Source organism: Hemibagrus wyckioides, linkage group LG19, assembly GCF_019097595.1.
Source record: "Hemibagrus wyckioides isolate EC202008001 linkage group LG19, SWU_Hwy_1.0, whole genome shotgun sequence".
In the NCBI taxonomy this organism is placed as follows: Eukaryota; Metazoa; Chordata; class Actinopteri; order Siluriformes; family Bagridae; genus Hemibagrus; species Hemibagrus wyckioides.
In genome coordinates, this window is record NC_080728.1 from 16,439,042 (window position 1) to 16,449,504 (window position 10,463).

The following is a 10,463-nucleotide window of genomic DNA, read 5'->3' on the forward strand; positions in this document are numbered from 1 at the left end:
CAAATTCTGAAAAGAGACAACAACTGAGGAAAATAATGCTTCAAGGTTTGTATTCAGCTTCAGCTCAGTTTAGAAAATGATGCCCCAGCATTTTTCTTGAACTTTTCCCATGAGATAGATACATGCTACAGGCAGCTAGGCTTCATCAAACCACTTCCCTTATTCACACACATACACACACACACACACACACCGACATTTCTCAACCAATTGTTTTATTAAAAGACATTACGGTGACAGGACAGTTAAGAATTTACAAAAGAAACAACATAAGAACTATTTCCACTTAAAAAAAAAAACAAAGTCAATAAGATTTTCCTGCTAACATAAAATGAATCAAATTAAATAATGACATTATCACAAAGCAACATTACAGAAATCTCATTGTACAAGTTATCAGGTAGGAGGAAGGAAGGAAGGTAGGAAGAAGGAGCAATAATCTTGTTTATAATTCTTTGTAAGCTGGTTGCTAAAATATAGTCTGTAATATTTATTAACTATTTTAAATACATATTTAAAATGGCCTTCTCATTCTGGGAGTAAGTTGTAAGAGACTCTTTATTCATTTTTAGTTTCATTTATTTAGTACATAAAATTGCTTACAATGAGGTGACACAGGATTATATGCAGAGTTATGATTTCATAGAAAGTGTCTAATGATTATGAGAGCTGCAAGTATTAGAAGGTCCGAATCAGACACACAGAATCTAGTGGAGACTTGTGTTTAAACTGGTTTTGCGATGTGCAGACCTTTCGGTTCTCCATGTCGGATGTTCCAGAGCAAAATTCCAAGCAGTGGTAGAACGTCAGGATCGATCAGAGTAACCGCATCAGCAGACATGTCAGGATCTGGTGCTGACTAATAGAATTACAAATGAAATACACTGAGCTAATTTAAATAAGTTGCTGGATCTACACACTGATATTTTCCAGAACTTTTTATCCATCTTCTTGTCCAGGTGGTTTCTATCTTGCTTGTGTGGTCCTTTCTTTTTAAAAAAGATCAGAAAGACACATTGATCAGATACAGATACACAAAGACACAAAACAACACAGGGTACAGTTTTTAAGTGCACACTTTCATGCTGAATGACCAACAACAACAACAAACTATAAATCTGCAAATCTAGATGAAATTACTGAATAATATTTGCAATATCTGAGATGCAAGTCAAGTCTTTTAATTATATGGCATATTTAAATAAGTGAAAATATAAAAATATATATTAATTTAACACCACATATCAAAGTTTTGTAGAATAAAATCAAGTATTTCCAAACAGTAATGAAATGAAATATATAATAATAATAAATACAAAAATGAAAAATCATTAAAAAGACAGAACCAGAGAGGACAAAACAGATTGTATAAATGTTTAAGGATTATTTTGTTGAATGCGTAAGATTTATTACACAGCTTATTATTAATCTGAAAGTTTATTGTTCAGTAAATACTGAGAAAAAATTAGAAAAGTGTGCAGTTACAAGAGCACACAATTTAACCCCAGAGTCGCTGAGGGCAAACTGAGAGATTTAAGGTTTGGGAAACTATTTCTGTTTTGTTTTTGTGATTACAATCACACCAGATCTCATCATTTACATTTTGTTGAATGTTTATTTTACATAAAAAAATGTTTATTTTAATGAATTTATTCATTTATTTGTTCATTTGTTTGGTGCCATGCATCATGGGCTAATTTGTTTATTATACATTAGTTTGTTTGTTTGTTTGTTTTGTTTTGTTTGATCGATCATTACTTGATTTTGATTATTTGATTGTTGCTCATTTGTTTGTTTAATTTAATAATGCATTATTTATCGGTTTGTTTTGTTTGATCATGTGTCATATTTAATTTTAATGTTTATGTTTTTTAAAGATCGTTTATGCCTCTGTTCGTTTGTTGTGTAATCTATCTATCTATCTATCTATCTATCTATCTATCTATCTATCTATCTATCTATCTATCTATCTATCTATCTATCTATCTATCTATCTATCTATCTATCTATTCATTTACCAGGTTGGATATTTATTTAATTATTGGCTTAGCAACACATTTTAAAACCTTTAAGGGTTTTTACATGGAACCTCTCCTGAAGTCTCTGCTCTAGTGCTCTAACCTTGAAACCTTTAATAGTTCCCCAGAGGGACAAAGAAGAGTGATGAGTGCCCCCTCTATTGATTTATTCATTTCTATTTATTCAGCTGAAATTACAATAGGACATTTCTAGGGTGAACAGTTATTGTGCTGTTGTCTAAACACACACGCACACACACACACACACACACTGGTTTCACTATATTTCTAAAATATATTGAATTAACCATAACCATTTTTTGAGGACTTGCTAAACATCTCAACATTGTTCAAACTGCATTCCAATTGTGAGTATGCACACACACACACACACACATGTATTTTATATATTACAGCTATTTTAGTTTAAACAACAAAGCAAAACATTTTTATGAGGACCAATCTCTCTCTCTCTCTCTCTCTCTCTCTCACTCTCACCCTCACCCCCCCCACCCCCACACACATATCACCTACCTTCACACAAGTATTTTATAATTTGTAGATGTTTTGTTTTAAACATTTTTTATGAGGACCAAATTATTTGAAATCTCTCTCTCTCTCACCACACACACACACACACACACACATCCTATACTTACCTATTCTAGTGGAGATCCTTTGGCTATTTTCTATTTTTTTTAATCAATAAAAAAAATCAATTTTCCTCGAAGGGACCAATGTCCCCACAAGGTATAAGGGCACACACACACCACTGGTTTCAGCTAACTGTAAGTATTAACATTTCATAGAGGTTAATCGGTACTCGTTGGAAAATATTCCACAGCAAAAAATAAATAAACAACTAAGATAAATAATGCCCCAGTGACCAATTATAATCCTGAAATATATTCAGGTTTCGGAGTGGTTTAAAAAGCTTTAGGATGTTTTCCCCCCTGTGTTCAGTGACGACTGGTCATCTGGAGAGGAGGAGGAAGGGCGGAACTGTAAGGCTTCCCCTTTTTAAACAGAGTGTCGCTGGGGGGTTGGATTTAGAAACTGCGATATGAGTCCGGTAGCATTGAGCAAATGGCAGTGAATGTGATCTGTGTGCGCGCGCCTGTGCCTTGACTGTGCCTTTTGCGCGCATCCAAGACACAGGAGACGTTTGAAGAATCCCTTTTATTCACTATTAGTCCTTACACATGAGTGACCGTATGGCGCACGCCGGACCAGGGCTCTGTACTCCCCCGCCGGAAATCGGACCACACGGAAACGGGACGCACAATAACCGGACTCTGTGCCTGAACGCGTCGGATGCGCATGCAGCTGGAAACAGAAGCTTGGTGGCGAACAGCAGCGGCGATCCGTTTGGTCGTAATGAGGAAGTGGCCAAGCTGGAGATCACGGTGTTGAGCTTGACCTTTCTGGCCGCGGTGGCGGGTAACGTGAGCGTGCTGCTGGCCGTGCGCAACGCAGCCAAGAAGAGCTCGCGTGTGCACCTGTTTATCAAACATCTGAGCCTCGCCGACCTGGTGGTGGCCTTCTTCCAGGTTCTGCCGCAGCTCTGCTGGGAGATCACTTTTCGCTTCTACGGACCCGACTTCTTGTGCCGCGTGGTGAAGCACCTGCAAGTGCTCGGCATGTTCGCCTCCACCTACATGCTGGTGATGCTCACGGTGGACCGCTACATCGCCATTTGCCACCCGTTACGGAGCTTGCAGGGTGCCACGCGCCGCGCGCGCCTCATGATCGCCTGCACGTGGCTGTGCAGTGTGGTGCTGAGCACCCCTCAGTACTTCATCTTCTCTCTCAGCGAGATTGAAAAAGGCTCTGACGTGTACGACTGTTGGGGTCACTTCATCGAGCCGTGGGGCGTGCGCGCCTACATCACCTGGATCACCGTGGGCATCTTTCTCATCCCGGTCGCCGTGCTCGTCATGTGCTACGGATTTATTTGCCGCAGCATCTGGAAGAACGTCAAGTGCAAGACGAAGAGCAGCACGGCGCACGGCACGAACGCGCTGATCGGCAAGGCGTCGGTGAGCAGCGTGAGCACCATCTCCCGGGCCAAACTCCGCACCGTCAAAATGACCTTTGTCATCGTTCTCGCCTACATCGTGTGCTGGGCTCCGTTCTTCATCGTGCAGATGTGGTCCGTGTGGGATGAGAACTTCTCCTGGGACGGTGAGTGTTCAGCTACACGTTTTATCCTAACTTTTCTTATTTTATCTGCTCAGATTTCAGATTTAAATTGTGTCGATTTATATGTTTTCCAATTAATTTGAATTTAAAACATGAAAATTACATTAACGTGTTTGCATCAAACGAGAATTAAATTCTAAAGTAAAATGATTTAGGGTCAGAAAGTCATAAAAACACATATCCTTCAGCAAATGTCTCAAAATGGTTAAATGGTTTTAAATAAAATGGTTTTAAAAACAGAAAAAAAATACTTAAACTATGACACCGGTGGCGTGACTGGAATTGGAATTGTTTTAAGCATTTCCTGCTGGAGTTGAGTGAAAATTTAACAAAGACATTTATTTATTAATATTTACATTTTGCCGTAGGCACCATATAAAGCGTATCCCTGTAAAAGACAACAGTAAATGGAAAACCCATATCTTCCCTGTGCCTTATAGGACTGTTCAGTGATCACTGAGAGATAAAAATTCCTTTTTTTTTTATCACCTACCTATTTGAGACTTTATCTGTAAAATAATACTCAATGATGGAATAGCTGCTTTTCTAATAGTGTGACATTAAACCTTGTAAGCCCCATAACTGACTTGCAGAGCTTTCAGAGGTTAAGGACTGAGATTGGATTTAGGTTTCTGTAGAACAGATGGCATCAGTCTGTAAAAATTCACTTGCATAGTGGTTGGTACACTTTATATCATGGTGTTTACACATGAAACAAATAAAAATGGTTTAACTGAAGGTTTTTTTGTTTTCTGTCTGGCATTTTACATCGGTGTGTCCTGAGGACTTGCTAAATTATTAATGATAATGTTAGCATTGTTCACAAATGCCAACACAAACACCAATAATATGGAGCTTTTATGTGCACCTGTATATTTCGCAACGTTTAATCTGCTAAAAATCTAGAGAAAATGATCAGATCATATACACTACAAACAAATGTTTCTTTACAAAGCAGATGTAACAGAAAAAGAGTTGCATTCATCTCATGTGCATTTCTTTCCTTCTGTATGTGTATCCTTCTCAATATTGTCCTTCCTCAGATTCAGAGAATACTGCGGTGACCCTGTCGGCACTGCTTGCCAGTCTGAACAGCTGCTGCAACCCGTGGATCTACATGCTATTCGGTGGTCACCTCCTTTACGACTTCCTGCGCTGCTTCCCATGTTGTCGGAAGCTCAGGAACAGCATCCGTAACGACTCGGACAGCAGCCTGAGGAGAAATACGCTGCTTAGTAAACTACCTGCTGCCTGCACTCCCACAAATGCCTCGGACTCATGGAGGGACTCGCAAAAGACCAGCCAGTCTGTAATACAAGACTGTTCCAAAGTCAACCAGGATGGCCCTGCGGACTCAGACAAGAGTAGCCAAAGCACAGACAATGTGAACAAACACAGTCATACCAACCTGGCTCAAGTCCAAGATAAAGACAGCTGAAGACTTTTTAGTGCCACTTTTGTCCACTCATTTAAATGTTTACATTTGCTTGCTGCTCCTATGTGCAATTGTCTAATGATCCAGTCATGTGGCAGCAGTGCAATGAATAAAAACATGCAGACAAAAGAAGTCTTTATTTTTGTCACATATACATTACAGTACATAGTCTCCTGGTGGTCCAGTAGAAGGATCCCATGCTCTTGATGCCACAGCCCGGGTTCGATTCCTGGGCATGGAGCTAACCCAGCCACTCCCAGTGCTGGTCCCAAGACCAGATAAAATGAGAGGGTTGTGTCAAGAAGGGTATCCGGCATAAAATCTGTGCCAAATCACAGATCACCACAGACATGAGGACAAGATGATCAGCTTTGGTGACAGAGAACAGGGAGCATCTGAAAGAACAGCAACAACATATGCTTTGCACAGTGAAATTCTTTCCTCTGCATATCTCAGCTTTGAAAGTTAGGGTCAGAGCGCAGGGTCAGCCATGATACAGCACTCCTGGTGCAGAGAGGTTTAAGGGTCTTGCTCAAGGGCCCAACAGTGACAGCTTATAGGTCAGGAGCTTTAGTTAGCATTTATATCAATCATCATTCTAAAAAAACTTGTGATTTCAATAACTGTGACTGTGTCTATTCAGGCTTGTGCAGTTTTGGTGAGTCTATGCCAGCTGGATCCTCAGATTCCTTGGCTTCTTGTATTTCAAGAGTGAAACATGATGTGATTTTCTCCTGTTGTAGCTCATCCATCTAAAGGAAAAAGCACGCGTTGAGCATTTTTAAGAAGCTTTTCTTCTCACAATGGTTGTAAATAGCAGTGATTTGCATTACTTTAGCTTTTCTGTCAGCTCAAACCAATCTAGCCAATCTCCTCTGACCTCTCTCAAATAACGAGTCATTTCCGGATCATGTTTGGTTCTCAGACTGTAAACTCTAGAGACTGTTGTAGATAAATAACCCCAGTAGACCAGCAGTTACTGAAATGCTCAATATCGCGTGGCACCAACAACCATGTCACTGTCAAAGTCACTGAGATCACATTTTTTTTCTCCATTCTGAGGTTTGTGACCATTTGAACATTAAGTGAAAAGCTCTTGACTTGGATCTGTATGATTCTCTGCAATACACTGCTACTGCACGACTGGAAGATTGGACAACCGCACCAATGAGCAGGGGTAGAGTTTTTCATAATAAAGTGTTTGTTGAGTGTATTTTACAACAGGAATTGCAGTACATGGTGACAGATACATTGAAACATTTGCTGAATAAGTGATGTAACTACCTAAAACTACCGATGTCACTACTTTACAGGAATGCCTGTTACACATATTGTAATGCCTAGATAAACTGCTTGAAAAAAATGACATGATGAATGTATGTTCCAGTCTATCCATATTTGTTTATCTTTTAATTGTTTTTAAATTGATTTGTTTATTTGAATATTGACATAACAGTAACTATAAACTGCAAAATGACTAACAATGTCTTTTGTATTTTTGGAAATGAACATGTGCAAAGCATCTGGATGTAATGTAACCTCTGCTTAGGAATGGCCAGTGCATTTTGCCAAATGTGGCCGAAAAACAAATCAGAACTTTTATTATTAACTTTTATTTAAGAATTGTTGTTCACTTGTCCTTAGATTTTGTACAAATGTCATGTATGTAAATGTTTGCACGGGTTGTTTTTAAGGTTGCCTTTCATTAGGGAACTGTGACTAAATGTATTGTGACTCCATTTAAATTCTATAAATACTTCTTAATATGGTAATCGTTTTGCCTCGACTTTCTGTGTTAGGTATAGATGTAAGCTCATGTCATGATACAAGCAGTGTAAGCGGTCACTTAAATTACTCCTTCAACCAAGTAGTACCTGGTCTTTAACTAAAAAAAATTATAAATTTCTTGTTTACAGGAAACAAGATTCGGATAATCGACTCAGTTGCAACAGTAAGTGAAATCAAAGCTATATTTTGTTTCATATTTTGGTTGGCGCTTCCTGTTACACCTTTCGATTAGTGTCATGGTCAACAGTAGAGACGCCAACAAACAACAGCAATTTCATCAGTTCACTAATCAGACAGGTGAAGGAAAACAGAAAATAAAGGAAAATGAAGGAAAATTGTATGAAATTCTGTGAAACCTCTCCTGTTTTTGAACTAATGGCTCTCTAGCCCTGTAACTAGTTTCTGTTTCTATGAACTACTTTCAGCTAAAAACATGACATAAATTCGTGAGATTGGATAAAACTGTACACAATGAATCTGCTACAGAAGCAGGGTTGGTTTGTGTTTAGAAAATTAGAGTTGCTGAACTCTAAATTATTCATTTTTGCTTCCAGCGATGAAAGTATTATATATAGACACCTAACCATCATACCCATATGTTCTTGTTGAGTTTCCCATTCCAAACCTGGTCCCCAGATTGCTGTTATAACAGCCTCAACTCTTCTAGAAAGGCTTTCCACTAGATCTTGAAGCGTGGCATTGTGATCATTCAGCCACAAATAGGATTGTTGAGATCAGACACTGATGTCATGTGAGGAGATCTGGTGTGCAATCAGTGTTCCAGTTCATCCCAAAGGTGTTGAGGTTGAAGTCAGGGCTCTGTGAAGGACAAGTGAGTTCTACACTCCAACTTTGCCAAAGTGTGTCTTCATGGACCACAGGGACATCTTCATGCTGGAACAGATTCAATGAAGGTGACTCTTAACGCTACAGCATAAAAAATACATTCTAGACACTTGCAGTTTGAGGAAGAACCACATATAGGTGTGATGATCTTTTGGCCATGTAGTGTACCTTGCTGGGTCAACATCCAGTCCACAAAACACCAGTTGAAGCTGTTAGTAGTTTTTATTTTTCCTCTTAAAAAACACACTGGTTTCTTTTGTTCCTCTTGTGGTTTTCTTGGTGATCTGTTAATGATTTGCTCTGACAAGATGATGATGATGAGGAAGTGCCCAGTGCTGAGAAATGGAACATGCTGGTAAGAAATAGATTATCTTTCTAGTCAGCATTAATGTTTTTATGGACTTTCATGATGCCAATATGAAGCTTAAACTTCAGTATAAACAATAACATAGATTAATATTGACTCAATACAGCCGGTGTGTATATGATGTCAAACATTTAGCCAATCAGGTTGTCTGCTGCCCACAGAGGAGCAATGAATTTCTGGTACGTATGGCTAATTTTGGTATATTTTTGTAAATATGAATGATTTAAATAGATAAATAAATTGAATAATAGTTTTTAAGTTGTATTTAATTGTGGAAACAGAAAATTCCAATAACAAAACAAATAAAAAATTTAAAATATTATACAAAATTAACCAACAGCAAGCCTCTCTCTCTCTCTTTCCAGGAAGAAGAAACATATTTCCAAGAGCATCATGCTTTTTATTAATAATACATGTTCACCTTAATATGCACATTTTCCCTCAGAATGTCATATTAGCCAGCGGGTGCACTGTGCCTGTGGTGACAGAGGTTATGTAATGAAGCACAGGGACACCGTGCCTGACAGATCCACCCTGAAGCTATTGGTGTTAAATAAAGTGGCTTCCTGCTGCTTGGTGAAATAGCATAGCTCTTGCCCCGAGCACACCGAGATGAGGACAAGCAGAGCACGTGTAACACATTACAGATTAGCATTACAGAGTTCATGGCTGTGCTAGAGCTGGATGGAGACTTGTGTATCTTGGCATAAAAATTGCATCTTGGTTTTCATATGAACAAATTAACCTTATGTTCTTGCCAGCAAAGGATCAGTGTCTTGAGTCACTGGAAAACTTGTGTGAGCATGTACCGTCCAGTCGATTACCTGATTAGTAAACAAGCTAAATGTATTAGCTATATGCACTCACCAGACACACCAACGATCTCTGCTCCTTTTTTCCTCTTTTTTTTAACATATATATGAATAACACCTCCTTATTTTTAACCTTTTAAAGTTACATTTATTTCTACACTGTTCTGCTATATAGTTTTTCAATCACCAGTTTTTTTTCTCTAAAGTTAAAAAACACTTTTCTGTGATGGAGAACTAACTGTGATAAACCACTGACACTGAAGACTCCTTACGTACATTTTAAATAAATGCCTCATAACAGAAAACTTCAGAATATCAATAATTTCACATTTTAATTTCTGTTAAAACAACACATTTTTTTAGATTGACGTAATTGTGTTGTTGCTATAGAAATGCAAGTGTATTAGAATGAGCACATGAAAATAAATCCTGTTATTTTCAGAGCTGCTGTTATAGAAAATTAATCAAAACCTTCCGACCAAAGAAACATTGCACTGTAAGTGCTGTAGGACCAGAATGATCGAAAGAATCATTCAAGCCACTCGTTTGGATTTGTCACGTTACTGTGTCTCAGTAGTGTAGACGTATACACATGTATGATCACGTGTCACTTTGTTGTTTGCTGGTGTAAACACAGGGCTGGGTTCTGATTCATGGGCTCCAATGCAATATTCCTGGAAATATTATGCACTCACAGGTACTCAAGGCAGCAATACTGAACATGTGAACATGTGAGTCTCATCCCTGTGTCTTAGATTTGAGCCGAATGGAGGATAATGTCCAGCTCAGCTTTTGGACATGTTGGAGTCCACTGAGAATCGCTTGTTGTCATTAACATGTGAGAATTGATCTAATAACACTGAGGCCATGTGGTATATATAACCAGTTTTGATGTATAAGTGAATCATACACCAATCAGGCATAAGATTATGAGCACCGATAGGTGAAGTGAAAAACACTGATTATCTCCTCTTACAGGACTTAAAGGATCTGCT

The 10,463-nt window shown here is 38.5% G+C and overlaps 1 protein-coding gene across 1 annotated transcript; it reads left to right on the forward strand.

The window, feature by feature from the left end:
* Positions 1-3,220: 3,220 nt before the first annotated feature.
* avpr1ab (arginine vasopressin receptor 1Ab) lies at positions 3,221-7,414 on the forward strand. Its single transcript, XM_058416540.1, has 2 exons — positions 3,221-4,202; positions 5,264-7,414. Exons 1-2 carry the CDS (start codon positions 3,221-3,223, stop codon positions 5,656-5,658), a joined length of 1,377 nt encoding a protein of 458 aa, XP_058272523.1. The 3' UTR covers positions 5,659-7,414.
* Positions 7,415-10,463: the final 3,049 nt, after the last annotated feature.

Excerpts from the sequence above, each read along its gene's own strand:
- avpr1ab (XM_058416540.1), top strand. The coding sequence starts at position 3,221 with ATGAGTGACCGTATGGCGCACGCCGGACCAGGGCTCTGTACTCCCCCG. Across the intron at positions 4,203-5,263 it reads TGAGAACTTCTCCTGGGACG|ATTCAGAGAATACTGCGGTG; the intron begins GTGAGTGTTCAG and ends GTCCTTCCTCAG.